This window comes from Sebastes umbrosus, chromosome 8 (genome assembly GCF_015220745.1).
Source record: "Sebastes umbrosus isolate fSebUmb1 chromosome 8, fSebUmb1.pri, whole genome shotgun sequence".
NCBI lineage: Eukaryota > Metazoa > Chordata > Actinopteri > Perciformes > Sebastidae > Sebastes > Sebastes umbrosus.
The window spans coordinates 29,571,130-29,596,675 of record NC_051276.1 but is presented as its reverse complement, the minus strand read 5'-3'; the positions used below and the strand labels follow the sequence as shown (position 1 = coordinate 29,596,675).

The 25,546-nt window shown below is 39.5% G+C and overlaps 3 protein-coding genes across 5 annotated transcripts; 2 read left to right on the top strand and 1 right to left on the bottom strand.

Moving 5' to 3' along the window:
* On the bottom strand, positions 1 to 24,596 carry naaladl1 (N-acetylated alpha-linked acidic dipeptidase like 1). The gene is made up of 19 exons (XM_037778333.1): positions 24,400 to 24,596; positions 23,869 to 24,041; positions 23,348 to 23,469; positions 22,175 to 22,294; positions 6,676 to 6,868; positions 6,358 to 6,451; positions 6,157 to 6,261; positions 5,328 to 5,413; positions 5,106 to 5,225; positions 4,929 to 5,014; positions 4,761 to 4,824; positions 4,357 to 4,424; positions 4,142 to 4,233; positions 3,143 to 3,236; positions 2,578 to 2,659; positions 2,175 to 2,348; positions 1,701 to 1,788; positions 1,515 to 1,607; positions 1 to 450 (listed from the first exon to the last, which is right to left on the bottom strand). Exons 1-19 carry the CDS (start codon positions 24,594 to 24,596, stop codon positions 273 to 275), a joined length of 2,229 nt encoding a protein of 742 aa, XP_037634261.1. The 3' UTR covers positions 1 to 272.
* On the top strand, positions 7,844 to 14,128 carry LOC119493189 (zinc finger protein 664-like). 3 transcript variants are annotated; one of them, XM_037778336.1, is made up of 2 exons: positions 7,844 to 8,166; positions 11,819 to 14,128. In XM_037778336.1, the coding sequence occupies exons 1-2, from the start codon at positions 7,995 to 7,997 to the stop codon at positions 12,823 to 12,825; spliced, it is 1,179 nt and encodes a 392-aa protein (XP_037634264.1). In that variant the 5' UTR covers positions 7,844 to 7,994; the 3' UTR covers positions 12,826 to 14,128. The 3 variants fall into 3 exon arrangements, with proteins under 3 accessions (XP_037634264.1, XP_037634262.1, XP_037634263.1); XM_037778334.1 differs by lacking the exon at positions 11,819 to 14,128 and adding an exon at positions 8,457 to 10,176 and having other exon boundaries at positions 7,845 to 8,166; XM_037778335.1 differs by lacking the exon at positions 7,844 to 8,166 and adding an exon at positions 11,048 to 11,415 and having other exon boundaries at positions 11,819 to 14,127.
* Positions 15,391 to 20,096, top strand: LOC119493191 (zinc finger protein 664-like). The gene is made up of 2 exons (XM_037778337.1): positions 15,391 to 15,692; positions 17,054 to 20,096. The coding sequence occupies exons 1-2, from the start codon at positions 15,521 to 15,523 to the stop codon at positions 18,079 to 18,081; spliced, it is 1,200 nt and encodes a 399-aa protein (XP_037634265.1). The 5' UTR covers positions 15,391 to 15,520; the 3' UTR covers positions 18,082 to 20,096.
* Positions 24,597 to 25,546: the final 950 nt, after the last annotated feature.

Below are 25,546 nucleotides of genomic sequence, written 5' to 3'. Positions count from 1 at the left end.
TTGTATTAACAGTGGTTCATCTTTAATATTTAAAGCGCTTTAATAAAAAATATTCATTATATTTAAATATTTTAATCCTGCGACAAAGATAGAAGACATCATTCACGTTGCTGTTTGGTGATGAGCTTTGTTCACTGATTCTTAATTAATTAATATCATCCATAAATATTCTCATCATGGCCGAGCTGATCAGAGCTCATTGGCTGAGAGTCCCTATCTTTTTAATATTTTTTAAATCCCTGAGCGAGTGCAGTTCCTCCTCTTCCTCTATATTATATGACGTCAACCAGCGTGTGGGCAGCGCCCTCGATGGCCTGGCTCAGGACTGACAGGTGGTAGTGCACTTTGTCCCAGGCGTTGGACTGTCCCGATGACTCAGCGTTGGCGAAGGCGTCAGCCAGACCTGGGAAGGTTGGCTTGCCAGCACTACTTGAGGCCCAGATAACATGCCTGCGTGACATACAGGGAAATAAAGAGTGATATAACAATGATAGGCGGCTGAACGGTTAAGTGCTAAGTCACAATGAAGCAGACAATCATGGTCATTATCTCCAACATGTCATGACGAGAGGAGTGTAAGAGGACGATTTTTAAAAGAAACTGAGCTTTGGGAACCCTCAACAATGCAGCGTGTGTGATAAATACAATGGGGTGTATTGTATAGGATGAATGCTTTACAGTTGTCTTTGTAACAGCCATGCTAGCACCACTGTCTAGCTTTCTTTAGGCACAGATGTTTGAGCATGCTCACAATGACGATATACATGCTAATGTTTAGCAGATAATATCTAGAAAACCACGAATGTCAACCTCATGGTGGTGCTAGAGGAAAAGAGACGGGATCACCAAAGTCAATCGTCTGGCGAACATTAATGTTTATTCAAAATTTCATGGCAATCTCTCCAATAATGGTTTAAGACATTTCAGTCAAGGCTGTTATGTGTTCCCTGTGCTGTTGTTCCTTCTCCCCCTCCAGTAGCTCTGCCCAGGTGTGCTGCATTGCTCAACGAGGTGCACCCGGCCTGAGAACGAAGTGTTTCATTAAAAGCTCCTGTGCCAGCAGCAGAAGGGTGAGGCCTCATCTGTATTTTCTTTGTCCCTTTGCACCAAACATGAGGTCATGCTGTCTTTCTATCATTGTGTGTCAGTATTCATGTCTGTCATTATACTATAATGTGAGTTGTAATGACCGTATGTTGCAACCAGAATGCCAGCAAAAAAATTGGTAGCCTACATTTGTTGTTTGTGGTAAAAACATATAGTCCTGCAGAAGCACTTTGTGTTAACCCTCTTGAGTCCGAAGGTTTCACTTAAAACAGTGGCTTTTACCAGGGTAATTAACCAGGCCTTTACTGGGCCCTCATTCCTCCTACTGTCTTTGTATTATGTACAGTATACCTTGTGGCCATCAAGTACAGTGCCGCATCAGCAAACAACACATGCCAGCTTCCTTATATTTTGCATGCTTGCATTGCGCTCCCCGGGGCTATTAGACTGACACATCATCATCTTACCTGAATGCATATTTATCTGGGAAGGCCAGAGGGTTCAGGAAAGCTCGGTCCAGCAGCATGAGCTGGTCGTTGATCCTTCTGACCTTCAGCGGTCTACGAGAAGAGAGGCGGAGAGAAAGGGGGTTGATTCACCTCTATGTGGACGGCAAAGGAGATTTAATATGTCTGTATTGTTTGTGCTCTTACGTTTCATTTGCCAGGTCTGAACTGTGAATCACCTGGTCCAAATGAGTCGCTGCACTGCGGAAGCTGGCCACGGCATGTATTAGTGGTTCTGAAACAAGACACAGATCAGGTGTAGCAGCAGCCTCCCGGTAAAGATTTCACCCTCTCTAATGCTCTGTGACTGCTGGTAGGAGAAACAGATGCTGCTTCTACTATTTGTTCTGTTCTTAAGTGCAGCCTGAAGACAGTTTTTCTAGTAGTTTCTTGCAGAGAGCATTTTGTTTAGGTTCCAGTCAGAGACTCTGTCAACTTTAGGTCCAACAATTAGAAGTAATGCAGTAAGTCAAATGATTGTTCCACCCCTTTGTCTGATCCATAAAACTATAACATACACTGCCCCATTTGAAACACAAAACCCAGATTAAACTCATTTATCTATTTACCCTTTAGTGTACTGCACGTTCCTGCATCACTGAAACATCTCTAACTGCTTACCAATGGAGATATTCCTAGTTTGCAGTTGGTTCTGATACAGGGTCACTGTTGTGTTGAGGTAGTCTTCAAGAATCTCAGCGTAGTCACTGCAGTTTAATGGCAACACCAGGCTGTCAGCCAATCGGATCAGGATGTTCCCTGCTGTCCTGGCAATGGCCTGGTGACTGACGAACCCTGAGAGGAGGAAGTAGTAGAATGAGATGTTATTAACAAAAGAGGAATTGTTGGGAGATGTTTTGCTGTCTTTTTTGTGGTCAAATTTGACAACAGAAGGTGGAGAAATTGAGTAGAATCTGTTTGGCTTAGAAATATAAGGCTTTTTGTTAAAATGTACCACATTTTCAAATGATATAACATAAAAATAAAGCTTCATCTGCAGTACCAGGACAGAAGAAATGCTCACCAGGGTCAATGAACTTTGAAGCGTAGTCAAAGGTGTCGTATGCTGTGTGGTACGCAGGGTAAATCCGAGCATTTGTTTTACTCTGTATGAAGAAAAATATCCATATGATGGGAGTTACATGACTAAATGAGTCTAATTCTGACTTCTCCTCACACGTGCACACCAAATAAAAATGTCTTGGGTGACAGCCTGTTACAAACAAGAAGTAAAATGAGACAGCTTAAAGGTAAACAGCAGCAAGATAGCAAAGTGCAACATATTGATCCAGTTGGCAGGGAGGAGGATTGTGTCTTCAAGCCAATGAATAGTTAAATAAATGATGAAAAATAAAAAACAAGGCTTGTATTTGTGGTCACATCATTGCACCACAGATTGAAGATAGTTGTTGTGCTTGTTGCTGCTGCCTTCACATATTTCGATGGGGAAATCAAACTGTATTACAGTTGAATAACTTTTGAAATTATAATTGTCACCATACAAGGTTTCTACAACCTACATACAGCACTCACATTGTCATCAGACAAAAATCTATGACAGTACGTCAAAGGCAGCGAGTCTTTCATACCTTGTCATATGTGTATGAAATGTCCATGGAAGAGATTCCCAGGTGATGGACAAAGGCAGCGTAATCACTCCCTGCTCCTGCCAGGTACCCCACCCTGTCCAAGGAAGACGAGAAAACAAGAAGCATTTTTTATTGAGTGCAACACAGATCTGAGATTTCCGTGGGGACACATACAGTATACTTTAATATGAACACGTTCATGATGCAAATCTCACAATACTGTAAACTATTCTGTATTTTCAATGCAATGATTTGTCCAATCTTTAACAAAACAAAACAAAGCCATGTGGGGTTATCTAACAAGGTACTGCCTGTAAAATAATTATAACTGTCATGACAATGCAGACGATAGGCAACAAAAATGTAATATTATATCCCATGCATTCTGTTGTTGCTGAGAATACTTGCTCATCTTCAGCTACACATGTTTAGTAACAGCCCCTTCATTTGCATTATGAGGCAGAAATGCATAAAGAAATGTAAAAAAAAAAACTGTACAGAAATAAATAAGTTTGGGAAAATAAATAAGGGGTGAAATGCAAAGCGAAAATCGTGCAGAGTTAATTATGTAATTAATTAAATAAATACATAAATACATTTAAAAATAAATATGAAATAAATAAAAATAAATAAGAAAATACAAACAAAAACAAATGCATAAATCAATAAATAGAAAATGCATAAATTAATATATAAATAAAAGAGCAAATTAAAACTGAAATATCAATTTATGTTACATTTTTATCAATTAATTAATGGCTACATTTATTTTAAATATTATTTTTGCCACATTAAATGACTATTTATGAGTCATTTATTTATTAATTTATTTTTTATTTTGGCAGGTACCGTCCTCCATATTCTTGGTCTAGATCAACAATGGGCTAAATACCTTGCATACATAGTATTGCAAAAATTCAAACAGAAATGAGGGGTACTTCTCCCGGGATGCAATGCAATATGTGGGAAAGTTAGAGAGGTGGAGCAGTAGTTCATTACTTGGGAATGCGTCCATGGGCCGGGCTGGTCCTGTTGGCATACTGGATCCAGTTGTCGTACACAGATGTGGAGTCCAGTCCAGGTGCATCGATCTGGAAAACAAACACACGTTCATGTGACAGGCTCCTTGTGGTGTGTGGACAATAGTTTTGCTCAAGTTCAGATGTTGAAGAGAAACATCTGAACACATACGTCATTTTTTTTAAAGAGCTCACCTGTTTTGTGGCTTTGAAGATGACGTTCTGTAGTGATGGCATCGCAGAAGCCCTGAATGTGGCATTGGCTGAGGAGTGGAAGATGAATGAGTGTTTTGGATTAGCAACACTAATACCTTGTACATTTCCAAGGCACAACACTTGCAGTCTCAGAACACAACTCACAGTTGCAGCCATTGTATGAATCCTTCTTCATGTATTTCATATTTTGTACCACTAAATAATTCATGTCTGTCAACAAGAACATTCTTACAAACATCAGAAGGCTGAAAAATCAATCATAAATCAATCATAAATCAATCTAAATTGTAAATGTCTGAATTTTTTTGAGGAAACTACAATGGCTGCATCTGTCCAGATGAAACCAAGGACTGAGACTAGATATTTTCTTCTTAGCTTCTTACCAAAAACAGCTATATCCACATTGATGTAAGCAACGGTTCGTTCACTGAGCTTGGTGAAGTATTGCTAAAGAAAAGACAAGATCAAGGTCATATTGCAAGGTCATATATATGCTTATGAACGCATGAGCATATTGCTGGGTGTTATGTCTAATCCTGTGGATAAATCACCTCTGTGTACTCTGCAGACCCAATAAGGCCGAACTCCTCCGCTCCCCAGCTTCCAAAGATAATGGACCTGCGAGGCCTCCACTTGCCTGCATGGAACAGAGAGGAACACAGATTAAGTCTTTATCCAGAACTATAAACAAAACAAGAAGTCATTCATTCAGCTATGACTGTCCTCACCCTGCTTGACCATCCTGCCCAGCACTCTGGTCAATTCAAGCATGACCGACGTCCCACTGCTCGGGTCAATGGCGCCATGCACCCAACTGTCCCTGTGGTTCCCATAGATCACATACCTGTCTGTGGACATAAACACACACAGAGTAAAAACACAGTAGAGTAATTACAAGCTGAAAATAGATGATATAGAATGACTGATTTGGACTCGGCCTCCAGTCTCACCTGGCTCGACACTCCCTCTGATAACTCCCATCACATTGGAGGAGTTCTTCACCTCCTCATAGTTGAAGATGTCCAGTTTCACATCACTGGAAAAGAGTTCCCAATTCAGAAGTATGAAGCAACAAGGAATGGAGACAAATAGACGTCCCACTGCTCCAACAGGAGATTGTATTTATTAAAAAAAATAGACATAAATTTGCTATTTTAAGCATTAAGCTGCGACACTTTAGTTGCCCTTTAGGTCAACATTAAAGGTCCTGTGTGTAGGATTTAGTGAGATCTAGCGGTGAGGTTGTAGATTGCAACCAACTGAATACCCCTCCGCTCACCGCTCCCTTTCCAAGGTCGTTGGAGAACTTACGGTGGCCTTCAGGTAACGTAAAAACACAAAAAGCCCTATATAGAGCTGGTTTCTCCGTTCTGGGCTACTGGACCCGCTCCTTACGTAGATATGAACAAAAGTTTCAGGTGATTATACACGAATGAAAACATAGTTATGAATATTATATTCCATTTCTGCTAATAAATCCCCCTAAATCCTACACACTGGTCCTTTAAGACAAAGAAAAATAATCGGACTGAATTGCTATTTCAATTTCACTTCATTCATCATATATTTATTTGAATTGCTGAAAGAAATTTGGGCAGCAAGTGAGAGGTGTGGAACCAGGCTGCAACATCAAAATAATGCTTGAAAACAAGAGAAACAACAGATATAACATATGAAGTAAAAATGAAAGGATTGATTTCTTTTATAATTTAAACAGGTGCATTGCTCAATAATTCTCCCAGATCATTTTTAAATGCAGCTAATGCCTAGCAGTACTACCTGTCGTTGAAAAGAGATGTGGGTTTGAACCCCGGACCGCCAAAGTTGTAGGTACAGTTGAACGCTCCCTGCCATATAATTGGAGCTGCTTCTCCACCTAGTTCACTGAAATGACCCATGGGAAAACAAGTTAGAATAAATTCATAATCAACCATTTTTGGGCTGTATTAATTCCACAAGCAGATTTGCCAAATCACAAACCAGATTAGCCTGTAGGCATCCTCAAATCCGATTGGTTGCATTGGAATGGGAGGGATCCCTGTGATGTTCTCGACTGGAATTCTGTAGGTTTCATCTACAAAAAATAAAGTATAATTGTGAAGAATTTATAGAAAAGTTAAATATTAAAATAAAAATGACCTGATTTTATCTTTGTGTGCGTCTTTGAAGCTAAATGAAGCTGTTGTAAAAGTCCCTCCCCGGATTGTATGGGAGCCAAAGTGCAACAGTAGTAGAGTAAACAAAAAAAAAGAAAACATTACTGTATTGTGAAACATTTTTACACAAGTCACTGGTTACCTTTGGCAGCCAGGTAGGGTGTGAGCATGTCTCCATAGTTAGTGCCAAAGGAACCTCTCTCCACACCAGAAGGCGGCATGTACCAGGAGTGAGGATACGTCTCATTGATGTCTGACATGAGACCGTCGTTGATGTCCAAAGGGTCTGTGTAGACCAGCACACCGATGACTCCGTATGGTGCTGCATTGATGGCCTGCATGAGACACACATGGCATTTGATTAACAACACAATTTCATTTACACCTTTCAATAAACTTAAAGGAACAGTGTGCAGCATTTCGGGAGATCTATTAGCAGAAAGGGAATATAAAATTCATAACTATGTTTTCATTAGTGTATAATCACCTGAAACTAAGAATCATTGTGTTTTCGTTAGCTTAGATTGAGCCCTTCGTATCTACATAGGGAGCGGGTCCTCTTCACAGAGTCCGCCATGTTGCTCCACCATGTTCTACAGTAGCCCAGAACGGACAAACCAAACACTGGCTCTAGAGAGAGCCTTTTACATTTTTTTAACGTTACCTGAAGGCCACCGTAGTTCTCCGACGCGCTTGTGAAACTGCAGTAACGTGAGCCACAGAGTGCAAAACCGTGGTGACGCCAGCCGCCGTCTGACTTCTGTTGCTCCTAAAGTAGTGTTATTACGGTAAGGGCGGCCTATGAGCAAGGCGAACAACGTTACCCCGGTTTTGCATTCTGCGGCATACGTTACCGCCGTCTTGGAAAGAGAGGAGTGAGCAGATGGGTACTCAGTTGGTTGCAATCTGCAACCACACTACTATCCTACACACTGTCCCTTTAATGTAACAGGCATTTCCACCTGGAAGCATTGCAGTACAACTATCTTTCTACTGATGGCCATTAAACTGTGACAACACTCTGCATGCTTTACCCAACCTTATTTTTTGTGCTTGCCATTTATGCACATTTGTCTTTGAGTTGTTGACTGATCTGGGTTTTTGCTGGTCAAAAGAGAGACCATATAACTGTAATACATGTGGGAGAGAATTCAGATTTAGCTGTAACTTGAAAAGCCACATGTATTATTAGATATATTTGGTTGGGTAGGGAATGACATTGCAAAACAATTTGGAATGTTTGATCTGAGGATAAGACCTTCAGTATTTTAGCGGGTGGTGGATCCATGGAAGAAGAAGAAGAGCTCACTTCCACTGTCGGAACGTTTACAGTGTGACACCCAGCGGAAGTAAACAACACAAGCGCTCGTAGCTGTGGAGCCGCATCAGAGACTGTTATTATAGAGCATCTTTGGCTGCATAGAATCAGCAGGACATTCTTTCATTTGTAATTAAACAACAATGTCTTCAGTTGAGTATTTGAGAGAGTTTGTGAACGAGCGACTAACTGCTGCTGCTGAAGAAATATTCAGAGTTTTTAATAAAACCATTATCGAGTACGAGGAAGAGATCGATCGTCAGCGCAAACTGTTGGATATCGTTTGGAATCCTGAAATAAATTTGATTAGGATAGGTGTGTAAAACTTGATTATTTTAATACCACAAAACAGAGGAATTATATGTATATGTAATCAAAATGATTTAAAGTGGAACTAAACCCCCAAACCATTTTTTTCCAGCTGAAAACCAATGCCACTTTTGTCAAAAGCATTTTAATTCTACATATTGCATTTTTAATATGCATAGTGACCACCGTCTCCAACGCTTCAATGTCTGCATTGCACTGCAATTTACTTCCATGTCTGCATTTTCTTCTTCACCATCACAGTAGTATCCTCTTCCTTTTGTTGTCTGTCCCTCCAGAGCTCCCACAGCAACATGTCTGTAAGGAGGAGGAGGTTCTTGCTGACCAGCAGCTCTGTATTCAGGAGAGGAACTCCAGTCTGGACCAAGAGGACCCAGAGCCTCCACAGATTAAAGAGGAACAGGAGGAACTCTGCATCAGTCAGGAGGGAGAGCAGCTTGAACTGAAGCAGGAGACTGAGACCTTTATGTTGACTCCTACTGATGAGGAAAGTGACCACAGTGAACCAGAACCGAACAGTGACCACCAGCTCGTCTCTCACAACTCTCATGTAGCTGAGAGCCAAGATCAGAAAGAAGGCAAGAATGGAGACTCAGGATCAACTAGAAATGCAGAGCCAAAGAAAAGGCATAAAAAAAGCAAAAGTCGCAGTAACAATGTAAACAACTCCAACTTGTTGAAGATTCACCGTAATACTCAGGCAGATAAAGCGTCTTTTCAATGTGACACGTGTGGGAAAGCTTTCGAGTTTAAGTCCCATTTGTATATACACCTGAGAATACACAGAGCTGAGAAGCCACATTCTTGCAACGTCTGTGGGAAAAGATTCAGTCAGATATCAATATTGAACGATCATGTACGAGTCCACGCAGGTGAGAACTTGAAGCCATATTCTTGCAAAATATGTGGAAAAGTTTTTCGATATAATAGTTATTTGACGGTCCACATGAGAACTCACACAGGTGAGAAGCCATATTCTTGCAACACCTGTGGAAAAGATTTTCGATCTAATAGTCACTTGATAGACCACATGAGAATCCACACAGGTGAGAAGCCGTTTGCATGCAAAACATGTGGAAAACATTTCAGATCTAGCAGTAACTTGATGAGCCACATAAGAGCCCAAACACACGGGAAGCCACATTGTTGCAACACCTGTGGTACAAGATTCAGTCGGAAATCAGAATTGAAAATTCATATAAGAACCCACACATGTGAAACGCCACATTCTTGCAAAACATGTGGGAAAGATTTCGGTCGTAACAGTGACTTGACGGTCCACATGAGAACCCACACAGGTGAGAAGCGATATTCTTGCAAAACATGTGGAAAATGTTTCACACGTAATAATGACTTGTTGTCCCACGTTAGAAGAGCCCACACTGGTGAGAAGCCGTACATTTGCAAGATCTGCGGGAAAAGATGGTTTGATGCGTCTCAATTGGCAAGGCATATAAGATCGCATACAGACAAGTAGCCTTGTATTTGCAAAATATGTGGGATACAAGGGGTTCATGGTCTACAATTCCCTTGAGACGAGGTCACAATATGTTGAAGTAGTATATTGTCAACAATGCCATCAAGTTGTGTTGAACTAAACTCGTTTTTTCCTTCATATTACTGCATTACTCATTTTTGTTAGCAACAATATTTCTTTGTAACTATCATAATCTCCCAAATCTTTGAAACATCTTTGTTGTGCAATGAGTTCATAGTTCCTACAAATGTTAAACCTGTTAATGAATATTCTTTTTTACAATTTTCATACACCACTTCGGTTATATGAGTGGATTGTGAACTCTGATGTTGAGGCTGAGAAACCATCTCTCTACTGGTGTTGGGTCACTTATGTTGTCATCCTGCCAATTAGAGTCTTTGTCTTTTTTGTCTGCAACATGTCATTTTAGAAGTGACACATAAACACAAATTGAATATGGTTAAATGCTGTACTCTGATCTCATGTTTGTATTCTAACAATAAAGCTTTGTATGGTGATGATTTAAGAATACTAGATTCATCCTGAAATCTAAAGCTATAAAAAAAAATCCTGTTCATCAAGGCAGCAGTCGTTGTAGCACGTAGTTCTGAGTTATAGGGAATACGGGACGCAGAGAGAGACGATGGGGAATACTAATCTGAGGGAATTAAGGGGTGCTGGAATTCACATTAAATGCATACTGAGCATAGGAGAGAGAGCACAGGTCCAGGTACTGTTAGCTTTTTTTAAGGGGAACATTTTTAAAAATATGATATGATGGATAAACATGGATAGGGTGCTAGGGTGGCTGACATGGATAGGGATTTTATAGCAAAACTAGACTGTAAAATATGGAGGATTAAATATAGGTTGGATAGATAGATAGATAGATAGTAACTTTATTGATCCCGAGGGAAATTCAAGTTTCCAGCATCACAGTTCCATAGTGCAAAACATGTTAGTAAAAAGGCAGTTAATAAAGCTAGTAGTGCAAAGTACAAAGTACAAAAAAATTATACCAGATATAAAAATACAAGGAGATGAAGAAAACTGTTAAAACTGAATATAGTACAGAGTAACAGCTGTGATACAGGACTATTAAAAAAGTGAATATAGTGCAGAAGAGACTGTTAAAAATGAATATATTGTGCAGGGTAACTCCAGTAGCTTAGTCTGTGAAAGTGCACTGTGTGCATTATTATCTGAGTCTGTCTGTGGAGCACTTTTTAGGGGGGGTTAGGGTTAGGGGGTATTTGTGTGGGTATGTTTATTATTATTTTTTTGAGAGATAAATAATAAGTCTACTGTCTGGAACAGAAAGTGGCAGTAATGCACCAATACACTGGATTCCAACAGTCGTTAACAAGAAGAAGAAGAAGAAGTAGCAGAAGAAGAGCTCACTTCCACTGTCGGAACGTTAACAGTGTGACAACCAGCGGAAGTAAACAACACAGGCGCTACTAACAGCAGCTGCATCCAGAGACTGTTATTATAGAGCATTTGGCTGCATGCACCTATTATTGCATTATCTAGAAAACGATATTGTAGTCGCAGTGCAGATAATTATTTAATTTATAATTAAGCAACAATGTCTTCAGTTGAGTATTTGAGAGAGTTTGTTAACGAGCGACTAAATGTTGCTGCAGAAGAAATAATCGGAATTTTTGAAAAGACTATCTTCGAGTATGAAGAAGAGATCGATCGTCAGCGCAAACTGTTGGATATTGTTTGGAACCCTGAAATAAATTTGCACAGGATAGGTGTGTAAAACCTGTAATACCACAGAACAGAGGAATATTCTATTTATGTGTGATCAAAATGGTTTAAAGTGTAATTAAACCCTCAAACCACTTTTTTTCAGCTGAAAATGAATGTGTATGTGTATTTAGTAACGTTAGTGTTACTGATAGATTCAGGTCCTAATCTTGACACTAAGTGCAAAGTATCTGAATTCTACAGTATTGTGTTTTAAATATGCATTATTTACTTTACTGGTTGAAAACTGGTTATTGCAATTGAATTTTGCTATTCGATGATGTGGAGGCAGGTGACGTAAATGGAGGCAGCTTTCGTCACCAACCAACTCTCCAACGCTTCAATGTCGGCATTTTCTTCTTTACCATCACAGTAGTATGATATTCCTTTTGTTCTCTGTCCCTCCAGAGCTCCCACAGCAACATGTCTGTAAGGAGGAGGAGGTTCTCGCTGACCAGCAGCTCTGTATTCAGGAGAGGAACTCCAGTCTGGACCAAGAGGACCCGGAGCCTCCACAGATTAAAGAGGAACAGGAGGAACTCTGCATCAATCAGGAGGGAGAGCAGCTTGAACTGAAGCAGGAGACTGAGACCTTTATGTTGACTCCTACTGATGAGGAAAGTGACCACAGTGACACAGAACCAAATAGTGACCACCTGCTCCTCTCTCACGACTCTCATGTAGCTGAGAGCCAAGATCAGAAAGGAGGTATGCATGGAGACTCAGGATCAACTAGAAATGCAGAGCCAAAACCACAAAAAAGACGTCACAAAAGCACCAACTTTTTCAAGATTCACCGTCATACTGAGGCAGATAAAGCGATTTTTCAATGTGACACATGTGGGAAAGCTTTTGAGTTTAAGTCCCATTTGTATATACACCTCAGAATACACAGATCTGAGAAGCCACATTCTTGCAACGTCTGTGGGAAAAGATTCAGTCAGATATCAGTATTGAACGATCATGTAAGAGTCCACGCAGGTGACTTGAAGCCATATTCTTGCAAAACATGTGGAAAAGATTTTCGAAGTAATAGTTACTTGACGGTCCACATGAGAACCCACACAGGTGAGAAGCCATATTCTTGCAACACCTGTGGAAAACATTTTCGAACTAAGAGTCACTTAATAGACCACATGAGAATCCACACAGGTGAGAAGCCGTATTCGTGCAAAAGATGTGGAAAAGATTTCAGATCTAGCAGTAACATGATGAGCCACATGAAAACACACACAGGTGAGAAGCCACATTCTTGCAAAACATGTGGAAAACGTTTCACACGTAATAATGACTTGACGGCCCATGTTAGAAGAGCCCACACTGGTGAGAGACCGTACCTTTGCAAGGTCTGCGGGAAAAGATACTTTAATGGTTATCAATTGGGAAGGCATATAAGATCGCATACGGACAAGTAGCCTTGTATTTCCAAAATATGTGGGAGACAAGTGGTTCATGGTCGAAACACAAGAACTGACAGAAGTGAGGAGCCATAATTGCAGCACTTGAAGGAAAAGTTTTACTCAAATCACAGACTTGAAGAAGCACCCGAGGATCAAGAAACACAGGAGGAACCATTGAGCTGAAACGCCTGTGGATACGTGTTCACTAACTGAATGATCATCTCTGTAACTGAATGTCTACAGACTCATTTTTGTTGACAACATTTCTTTGAAAAAATCATAAACTCACAAATCTTTGAACATCATTGTTACACAGTGAATTCATAGTTCCTACAAATGTCTAACCAGTTCAATTTTTTTTACATTTTATATACTTCAGTTATATGAGTGGATTGTGAACTCCTGCCAATTAGAGTCTCTTATTTTTTGTGTGCAACATGTCATTTAAGTTTATATTTTTATGTATTTTGTGATTGCATCGACTTGGTATAGTTTAGTTGTTTCTGGCTTTAGAAGTGACACGTAAACACAAATTGTAGATGGTGTGCTACATGGTGCTGTCAATGAGTCAGCCTGGTAATAAATATTATAATCAGTGCCCAAAGGAACATGGGAAAATAAATGTTGTTTGTTTGATCTCATGTTTATATTCTAACAATAAAGCTTTGTATGGTGATGATTTAAGAATACCAGATTCATACTGATGTCTAAAGCTATATGAAAAGATATGAGAAGATGCTTAAAATGTTTCTTGTTCTTTACTACGTATAAGGCTGTGCAGGTTTACACTTGAATGTGAGTGGTTTATATTAAATGATGCACTCCTATACAGCCAGCAAGACAACCTTCATCCCACACATATGCATCAAACTCACTGCAGACTAGGTTGTAAAACATGGAGGATAAAATATAGGTTAGGCTTACTGTGTGTGGGTATGTGTAGGCCTATGATTTTATTATTATTTTATTTTTATTTTGTTTTGTAAGTCTGTTGTCTGATAATGCACCAATAAGCTGGATGTCAACCACAGTTAAAACAAGAAGAAGAAGAAGAAGAAGAAGAAGAAGAACCCGCACATCCGGCGGGAAGTAAACAACACAAGCATGAGTAGCGTTAGTTGAATGCACCTGTTGAAGGAGCAGAAAGACAAAGTCGTAGTGCGGATAATTATTTAATTTGTAATAAAACAACAATGTCTTCAGTTGGGTATTTGAGAGAGTTTGTCAACCAGCGACTAACTGCTGCTGCTGAAGAAATATTCAGAGTTTTTAATAAAACAAAAACAACAACAAAAATATATAGAGGTATTTGTACATTTAATAGGCCTATCTTAATGTGATATTATACTTCTACTTTACTACATTTTACAGGCAAATATTGTATTTTTTAGGCCACTATATTTACTTAACGGCTATATTACTTTGAGGATTAAGATTTTTACAAAAAAACTGATAGTGAGCTCATTAAATATGATGCCTTGTTAAACTATCCATCAGTATGTGTACCTGGTAAAAAAATTAAATAACTCCAGGTGGAGGTACTATCATTTTTATTGTATGGGTATTTTTACACGGTTTGCTACTTTTACTAACCAGTGAAAAGTTGTTCCATTTTTCTTTTAACTTTTAAGTGAATTGTCTTTGTAATAGCTCGAAACGAAGGTTCAGGTTCAGGTGACTTTATTTGTACCCGTAGGTAGATTTGTTTTGCAGCAAAAATAGAGGATGGCATCCGTATTGACAATAAGGTAGAGCACAGACAAGAGACAGACATACCAAAAACATGACAAAGAGGACTCACAGGGAGAGGATAACATATACCTTGAAAAACAAATTGGGTGTTTACGAGGAAATATGGAAATCATTTAATGATTTCATAAAAAGTAGTGCTATTGGTGAGCTTCTACAGGAGGAATAATTAAGATAGGACACGTAAAAATTCACAATAATGGTAGACCCTCAGAAGGGAATGAACTCTTTTTATGTTATTTATTATTTATTTTCTATATATTTATTTTCTGTTTATGTGTATCATCATTTTGTTAGAGGTGCCATTTAACTGTTTAACTGTATGATTGATACTGTGAAGCTGTATATTGATTTTGGCCCTGTGAGAAAGAGAAAAGTGAAGAGAGAACGGGTGGGTGGGTGGGGTATGTTATGTTTGTTAAAGTAAATCCTGTATTGAATATATTACATAAAAATGCTGATGTTTGTATAACAAAAAAAACAATAAAGACATTGTTAAAAAAAAAAAAAAAAAAAAGAGTACTCAAAGGCTTACTGGAATATCAGGACCGAGCAAAAAGAAAAGAAGGCCACAAGAACAATATGAAAAAAAAAACTGAAATATCAGGACAAAAAAGACAATAAAATGAGAAAAAGGATAAACTTTTCCATAAATATGTGCAAAAGCTGCTAGGACTTATTTAAATGAACAATTGCAACAAATTGCAGAAAATAAGTCAGTGTAGAGAGAGAAAAAAACAATTTCCCTGTGAAAGGAAACAAGACAGATGTACAACCTTTACTGAAAGCGGAACGATAAGCTGACTGACTTCAACTGTCAGAAGTCGGAACGTTAACAGTGTGACACCCAGCGGAAGTAAACAACACAAAGCGCTAGTAGCTGCATGGACGTGTCGAGTTAGCTGGAAGGTTATATTGTATTTGTAGCGCAGATAATCATTTAATTTGTGATTAAACAACAATGTCTTCAGTTGAGTATCTGAGAGAGTTTGTTAATGAGCGACTAACTGTTGCTGCTGAAGAAATATTTGGTGTTTTTGAGAAAACTATCGTCGAGTATGAAGAAGAGATCGACCGACAGAGAAGACTGTTAGATATCGTTTGGAAACCTGCAATAAAGTTACACAGGATAGGTGTGTAAAGCTTGATTGTTTTAATACCACCAAACAGAGGAGTTCGATTATATAACCTTATAATCCAAAGTAATTTATACTGCATTCAAAGAGATGTTTATGCGAGCCTGTTTGGTTCAGGGCTTTCTGCTAGAAAGGTTTTATTTTAACCTAAGGAGTGTGTGTATTAAATTAAATAAGGATTAATGAATTTTGCAAAGCCATAAAACATGTATTTGTTCTTATTTATACTTATTTTGTAATAATGTGTATATTTTCTTTTCTGTATTTTTTCTATTTTCAAAGTTTTTTTCACCTAATGACTAATGACTAATGGCTAATAATAATAATTCCCAAATGAACTGAACTTTCAACTCAACCTACAAAATAAAGGAGGGAAAAAGGAAAAGCTGTTTGTCATTGAGTGGATTCCAGTTGAACATCTTCGAGTAGATGTTTCAATCTCTCTCAAGTTGGGATACTGCACATATTTAAACAATAACTTGACCATTATATTTTGCTAAACCTAACTGGGCTTGTTGCCTAAACCTAAAGAGATTTTTTTTACTTTATTACCAACACAGTAATATTACAGTACATTAGACAATACAACAGTAAAGGGAGTATTGGGGGGGGGGGAATAAATTAAAATTATGCTAATTACACACAATAAGAAAAACACCACAAATACTTAAAATGTGAATAATCCACATATATATTTTTAAAAATGTTGTCCATGCGATACATGTGGGAAAGCTTTCACTTGAGAATCCACACAAACGTGAAGCCGTTTAAATGCAACACCTGTTGGAAAAGGTTATGTTGGGCATCAGAATTGAAAACTCACATAAGAACCCACACAGGTGAGAGGCCATATTCTTGCAAAAACATGTGGAAAAATTTTTGGACGTAGTAGTAGCTTGTTGGTCCACATTAGAAGAGCCCACACTGGTGAGAAGCCGTATTTTTGCAAGATCTGCATGAAAAGATACTTTCATATCACATCCATACATGGTCAGTAGGAAACAGTTGTTAAATAATAATAATAACAATATATATTTTTCACGCTGGTATTGGATTGGCTCTCGGTATCGGCCAATACCACAAGTTCTGGTATCAGAATCGGTATCGGGAAGGAAAATTGCTTTTGGAACATCTCTACAAAAATGCTATTTACACATTATAACCTAAATAACACTGACGGGGACTACTGTACATGAGTACTTTCATGTTTTATACTTTAAATTACTGACCGTAAAATGGAACGTTTACTAAAGTTTTCAATGCATGGGTATTTATACACTGTTATTGGTATTTTACTTATATGTGTTAAGCTCTTTCATCCCTGCTAATATGTTTTAATTATTTCTCTGTCCCTCCAGAGCTCCCACAGCAACATGTCTGTAAGGAGGAGGAGGATCTCACTGACCAGCAGCTCTGTATTCAGGAGAGGAACTCCAGCCTGGACCAAGAGGACCCAGAGCCTCTACAGATTAAAGAGGAACAGGAGGAATTCTGCACCAGTCAGGAGGGAGAGCAGCTTGAAGTGAAGCAGGAGGAGACTGAGACCTTTATGTTGACTCCTACTTATGAGGAAAGTGACCACAGTGACCCAGAACCAAACAGTGACCACCAGCTCCTCTCTCACAACTCTCAAGAAGCTGAGAGCCAAGATCAGAAAGGAGGCAATCATGGCGACACAGAGTCAACTACAAATGTAGAGCCAAAGAAAAGACATCACAAAAGCAAAAGTCACAGTAACAATGTAAACAACTCCAACCTGTTAAAGTTTCACCGGAATACACAGGCAGGTAAAGCGTTTTTCCAATGTGACACATGTGGGAAAGCTTTCAAGTTTAGGTCTTATTTGTATATACACCTGAGAACTCACTCAGGTGAGAAGCCACATTCTTGCAGCTTCTGTGCGAAAAGATTCAGTCAGATATCAACATTGAAGGCTCATATCAGAATCCACACAAGTGAGAAACCATACACTTGCAAAACATGTGGAAAAGATTTTCGATACAGTGGTCACCTGATGGTCCACATGAGAACCCACACAGGTGAGAAGCCATATTCTTGCGAAACATGTGGAAAGGATTTTCGATATAATAGTCACTTGATAAACCACATGAGAACACACACAGGTGAGAAGCCGTTTGCATGCGAAACATGTGGGAAAGCGTTCGCACTTAGTGGCCACTTGATAGGCCACATGAGAACACACACAGGTGAGAAGCCGTTTACATGCAAAACATGTGGAAAGGAATTTGGACGTAATCGTGGCTTGTTGTCCCACATTAGAAGAGCCCACACTGGGGAGAAGCCGTACCTTTGCAAGATTTGCGGGAAAGAATACTTTGAAATGTCTCAATTGGCAAGACATGTAAGACTGCATACAGACAAGTAGCCTTGTATTTGCAAAATATGCGAGAGACAATTCAATTCTTGTGGTTCATGGTGAAAACACAAGAACTGACGGAAGTGAAGAACTACATAAATGCAGCAGGAAAAGTTTTACTCAAATCAAGGACTTGAAAAAACACCTGAGAATCAATATACACGGGAGAAACCATCGAGCTGAAACTGCTGTGGAGACGTGTTCACTAACTGAATGAAATACACTTTTGCAATCACTACATCTCTGTAATTGAATGTCTACAATTCCCCATTGAGATGAGATCACAATATTTTATTGAAATGAAGTAGTACATTTTTAACAATTCATCAAGTTTTGTTGAACTAACCTCTGTTTTTTTTCCTTGATATTACTGTATTACTCACAGTATTCCATAATCTCACACATTTTTGAAAAATAATTTTTGCTCAGTGAGTTCCTAGTTCCCAGTATAATACAATGATAAGTGCCCACAGAAGGGTGGGCAATAACATGCTGATCTCATGTTTGTATTCTAACAATAAAGCTTAGTAAGGTGATGATGTAAGAATACAAGATTCACACTGAAGTCTAAAGCTATAAGCAAAATGTATTCATCAAGGCAGCAGATGGAAATGACACTCTGTGATTCAAAATTGTTTTCAGATATCCCAAAGGTGAAATATTTGGGTTATTTAGGAATCCAGATATAGCCTTCAGTTAATCAAATCACTAAAAACAATTTCACTTCTATTTTCACGATTCTCAGTCATTAAAATGAATGGTCTTTCCTGCATAAACTTTTATAGCTCTATAATCCACCCGTCACCACCAGCGGGGTGTTGGGATAGGTTGCATTCATTACTCTCTAAATTTAGTTGGAAAGGCAAACGCCCTTGTATTAACTTCTTTACCTCACAACAAGACAGACAATCCCCAAATTGCATGCTCTGCCATCGGGGAGTTTCTGGTTCATTTTTGCATATGGTATGGGATTGCTCAGATGTTTTTAGATTTGGAAATGTGTCTCTTCATATCTGTCAGAGATTATAGAATGCTCTGTACCATGCTCTCCATTGGTTTTATTGTTGAATGATGATTGTATGTTGAAATTTAGTTCCAACAACGATCGAGTACGGCTGGCTGGCCTTACAGCAGCCAAAAAAAAATAATCGCTCTACGTTGGCAGGCTCCATAGTCTTTGCAGAGGCAACAGTGGTTACTTACTTTTCTAGATATTCTTTACAGTCTGTCACAAGAACTCATGGTGCAAAACAAAATACTGTAAATGTTTTAGTAAATGCTGTTGAAAGTATAAAGGCGCTAATGTAAGTAATACGTAAACCCTGGCAGAGATGTGTCATGGGTGGTTGACTGTGTTCTTGGTTTGGTCATGGTATCGGTCATTGTGTGGATGATTTGCAATGGTGCTGCCTTGGTGGAGTTAGTGTGTTGTATGGTACCACTTCTGCACGTGATTGGTTGTTATGAGGTATTCCAGTATGGATCAGAACCACATCGTATGGTATGGTGTTTCCAACATTTCTTTTTTGCTCCCTACTATTACCGTATAGCAGTTTTGTATACATGTACATGTATGTGCTATGATACCTCTTTGTAGGGAATGGTTGGTGTAGTCCTGTGGGGCGGCAGGGATATGTTGGGATATGTCCCGTGAAGTTGTTTCTATCTGTATGTATGTATTATGTAATCAATAAAAATCTGATCACAAAAAAATCAAGGCAGCAGATGGTTGCGACTGACATAAAAAGTAAAAGCAGTTAAAGTGAAGAATAGTTCTTTTCAGAGTGTTAAGTTATAGCATGCAAGAGGTGTTTTAATGTTGCAGCTCACAGACTGGAGGTTAAATTGTTAAAGTATGATTTAATACCGTTTGGTAGTTTGATCAGTGGCGCTGCTTCAAACTGAACAAGGGGAATTTAACTACATCTACTCAAGTACATTAATTGTCCTCAGATGGCCAAGATTGCATGTAAACTCCACACCGATGTGAAATCTTCCAATAAAAAAAGATCAGTTTTGAGGTATTCTTTGATTACTTTTCTTTTGTGCAACAGCTAAAGTCACTTTGCTGGTAAAGATTTTTACATACAAAAAGTGTGTACTGTAAGTGCCAATGTTATTAGAAGCAAAGATTCAGCCTTCAGCTCTGGATTCCCAGCAGACAGCCTGAGAGACTCTGTAGACATAAGAGTCTGAAGGTACAGTCAAAACACTGTGTGTTTATTAAAGACATGTGCTAAGAGTGAGAATAAGGGATGTTCGTGAGGTGGGAGATCCGCCATTTGTGCATGTGAACCCTGTTTATTGCAATAAAACTCCGAAAAGCAGATGTTCTCTGTAAGTTCATGTTTTATATTTTGTTAAGAGGAAATTTTCCACAACAATTTGCTCGGCAGGATCCCAACAGAAACGGCCACTCGGTGAGTGAATAAATAATTTTCTTTTCCTTTATCTTACCCTGTGTGCAGCTTGATGGCGAAAATTGTACCAAATTGAATATTTGACAGGGCAGCCTCCTCGGGAAAGTTAAATCCAGGATGCTGGAAAGGAGGCTCCGACCGGTGGTGTAGTGTATACACAGGTATATGGGATATACCCACCTCTTTTTCTGCCCACCTATCAGCCAAAAAACCTTTTGAGGAGAGAAGGAGAGTATACCCACCTCCTGCTCGACAACTTACCAATCTACCTAGTCGCACACTCACCTCATTAATGACCGCTATACCACAGGCTCCGACCGATTGTCGAACCTCAGATTCAGGAGGAGCAATGCAGTTTCCATCCTGGCCGTGGAACAGTGAACCTGCTCCTTTGCAGGGCTGTTGGAGGGGTCATGGCATAATGCTCATGCAGTCTACATGTGTTTTATTGGGTCTCAAGGCACAGCGGTGGGGAGGAGATTGTCTGGTTTGGGGGGCTCAGAATTGCGCTTCTGCTCTTTGCAGATGATGTGGTCCTGTTGGCTCCATCGGACTGTAACCTCCAGCACTCACTGGGGTGGTTTGCAGCCGAGTGAGAAGCGGTCGGGAGGAGAGTCAGTACCTCCAAGTCTGAGGCCATGGTTCTCTGCTGAAAAACAGTGGATTGCTTCCTCCGGGTTGGGAGTGAGTCACAAGATCTGGGTAGTGACCAAAGGAATGAGATTGCGGCTACAAGCGGCCAAAATGAGTTTCCTTCGTAGGGTGGCTGGGCTCAGCCTTAGAGATAGGATGAGGAGCTCAGATATCCGGAGGAAGCTCGGAGTAGAGGCGGTGCTCCTTTGAGTCGAAAGGGGCCAGTTGAGGTTGTTCGGGCACCTGATCAGATGGTGCGGCTGAGGCTCAGAGGTCGGCGATTCAATCCTCGACTCCTCCAGTTCACATGTCAAAGTGTCCTTGTGCAAGATACTTAACCTTAAATTGCTCCCAAAGGCTGTGCCCTTGGTGTGTGAATGAGCATTTGTATTAGATACTGATGGGCAGGTTGGCACCTTGCATGGCAGCCTCTGAATGCCTCCTGGGCACCTCCAGCTAGAGGATTGCCGGGCACCCCCAACTGGTAAGAGGGCCCGGGGTAGACCCAGAACACGCTGGAGAGATTATATATCTCGTCTGCCCTGGGAACGCTTCGGGTTCCCCCAGGAACCACTGGAGAGAGGGACGCCTGGAAGACTTTGCTAAGCCTGCTGCCCCTGTGACCCATCCCCCAAATATGCGGATGAAAATGGATGGATGGTTGTATACAGAAACTCATTTTGAATCTTGCTGACATACATTTTCTTGATTTTCAGGCCTATTGTGCAACACATTAAAGTATGCAATGTTTTTTTTTAAATTTGTTTTCAATTGATATTATTTCTCACGGTCACATTGCTGTAATGAAAAATACAAGCAAGGTGAGTTTCGTTAAATTGGTTAGACTGTAAATTCCTGTCCTCAACACCCTTTACTATCTCAATAAAAGGTGTCATTTAAAGATCAGAGGTGTTGACTATATTGTTGACACTTGGCAAAGCACTCAAAACTCACTAGCATACCACTTTTGGCACAGATGTCTGGATAGATTGTCTCCGCTTATCTTTATAAACCATAACCAAACACAGAAAGGATAATAAGTTACTCACTTTAGCAGCTCTTCCCGCTCCGCCATATCTGGTGATCGCGATGGTTCCTTCCAGGTCCACTGTCTTGTTCAACAGCTGGTAGTCACTTGGTTTCCCCTGGTTGGCGTACACCAGTCGTCCCTAAAACCATAAGAAAAATCAACATTGGCCAATAAAAGCAACACACGTGATGGTGAATGACGCCAGGATTAGGTGAACTTTTCATGACCCAAGTTCAGATCCTCCTTGGGATTCGGCAGAGCGAAGGTAAACTACACAATATTTAAAAGAAATACTGTATCCACGATATAAGACCTACGATATATTTATTCAGATTTCCCAAATCTTCTCACAAAGCCAATCATACAACTCCCTGTGAACCCTTTCACTAAACTCTTGTTCTGTTATTTCAAATGCTGAAAGACTGTTATATAATACTGACTAACAAAAGACTTTATTTTATTCCTTATCACTGCCTCCTCTTTCATTACATGTCTTATTATCCTCCTCACCTGATATAGATGGTCACAGATAGTAACAACCAGCCTTTATTACTCTCAACAGATGGGCTCTTGTTGGTTTATGAACTCAGTCTACATTATAAAGTGTGATGTTATCAGTACTTGATAAACAAAGCAATTGGGGTTTATTATCTGTTAGGAAATGCAATTTTGTGGCACCTGTAAAGTCACATCTGAAAAAAATTAAACGACTAAAAAACAATCATTCCAAATTATTGTTCTCTTAGGCTTTTCCCGCTTTCCCTTTTTTCACATTGTTTAGACATGTATGAACTAAACCTTCCTCCAAGCTCCAGATCTACTTTTGTTGCACCGCCACTTAACTGTGATTGTTTAAATCAGGATAAATATCCCTTATCTGTCCTCTGCCAGGAGGCTTGTGCTGTGTGAAACAGGGATGTGACAATCATGTGATTTTTATAGTGTCAGTGAGTTACTTCCCTGAAATGATGTACACCTCATTTAAAGAGGAAGTCCCATGAACAGACTATCAATAGCTTTATCTGTTATACGGTATCTGTGCAAGAAAACACTGGATGCTTCTTCTTTTACTATATTAAGTAAGTGAGTTTGGCTACAGATTTGGTTTCCAAGACAGGTTATTCTTGTTAAAAACGCCTTCTTTGGCTTTTTCTTAAAAAATATTACATTACCCAAAGGGGTAGCTTTTTACCTTTGGGTGTCCAGCAGGGGAGTATGCAGCGTATGGCTGAACCACATCAGGATCATTTTGGTCTTCAGTATAAGTCTTCTCTTTTTGTCTGGCAGTGTGCAGCACAGTATCAGACGAGCTCACTGAAATGAACAACTCACGGTGAATGGGCTGCTAGCACAGAAAGTAAAACTCAGCAGAATGTAATGTTATTTCCACCTAAAGTTGGTTTTGATGCAACATCATGGGAAAAATGTTATAATGTATAAATTGACTTCCTGGGAAAACCCTGCAGGTGTCAGTTTTTCTCCAGTTTTACTGCAGAAAACCATACAGCACGACACACGTAGTAAAGACTATTGACTCACTCCATCTTATAATGCAATATGCCATTTGAACAGTTTCTATGAAGTCACTGTGTTAGCCCCGATACCTTTTAATCCCCCTGTATCCCTGAACTTTCTAAACCTGTAGGTAAAGGATACGTGCTGAATGTAGAGGGATGGCGTGACTGTCCCCACGTTGATTCCAACACGACTCACCTACAGTGACCTTGTTGGGGTTCTTGGGATCCGGGAAGGACAGGTAGACCATGTACTCCTCTCTCCAGGCTTGGTCCAGACCGGTTTCAAGGTCCTGCCATCTCTTTAGCATAAACTGCACTGTCTGCTCGTCTCCATTTGATGTGGCCATATGAGGCACTTTGGTTAACTCCCTGTGGAGGAAGAAGAGGATAAAGAAAGGTTTGATCCGGTAATGTTTTGGATAATTTACTGTCAAAAGCCACGAGGAATTTAAAGTGGTACCTCGGGGAAACCACAAAGGGATCGAGTGACCTGTTGTTTTCCATGAAACCTTTAGGAATATATTGTATGATTCTAAATTAACCCCATGACCTCATAGACTGAGACATTTCAATGTGACAAAAGCTGCTTGAATATAGGTTGACATCTTTTTATAATCCACCTCTTTTTTCTTACTTTTCTGTTTTTTTACTTGGAGTTCTGAACATTTTGTTTCACTTGAACAAATAATTACAAAATGAAAAGTGTAATTAATTGAATTTAACTCACCGAAGGTTTTCCTGAATCTGGATGTTGTCCACCTCAGACAAGAACTTCTCAATGAGGCTCTCGTCCACATCCTTCCCCACATCCCTCACCCAGGACGGTGCGCTGCTGCTCTTGTCAATACCATAGTGGCCGATCAGGATGCCTGCAGTCAGTACGGCAGCACCACACACAATCCCAATCAGCACCTGCTTTATCATTCTCCCCCCTGGAATTAGACCTTCTGAGAAGATAGTTCTCCTCCTCTTTTGACCTGAATCTTGAGCCAGACAGTGAGCTCTCTCCAAAAGTCAGGAATGTTTGTGGTGTTGCTTATGAATCCACGCTTATGTAAGAGAAAATCCTCGCATCTGAGTCTCAAATGATCACCGCAACACCAGTGCAGCTGCTGAAGCGACCTCCCATAAGAAAGAGACATGCTCATTGTAAAGTTTACTCATTAATATTTGCAGATGGGATGGACTTTATCTCTTTGTGTGTGTGTGTGTGTGTGTGAGAGAGAATCCTGTGAGTGTGCTATGAATATTTGGATTTGACGTTAAACTTTAAATCCTTATCAGTTTCTAACCTGAGATTATGATTTTAAGAGTGATTTCTGGACTTCTTCTGGGTGCAAAAGTGGCCCTCTACTAAGGATGAAAGGCTTGACATGTTTTAAACTGTATTCATTGCTAAAAAAGCAATATATTCACAATTTAAGTGCCTCTTCTTAGCTTCATAATACTTTGAACAGCTGAAAATGTCATTATGTGACATGATAAAGACTATTCTCCATTACATTAATAGTTAGTTTAGTGACTTAAACATAACAAAATACACAAAATAACTTAAAATAATCAAATAAAGACATTATGTTCAAATGATGTTTCATGTGCAACACAATTCTGTCAGCACATAAATAAAATTACTGAACAACATGTTCTTGTTTCAACTTTTTCAGACAAGTACAGTATGTAACATAACTAAGACTGTCTTGACTGTGTGCTTATAAATCATGAACTTAGATCATTTGATTTGCTAAAATTGTTCATGGATCTTGTGAGTCGAAGGACATAATGTGTTTCATTCTGTATGCCAATGCCACATGATCACGATCTTTATTAGGGTGGCATATGACTTCTTCTCAGTTCAATATTATGTGATGATAGCA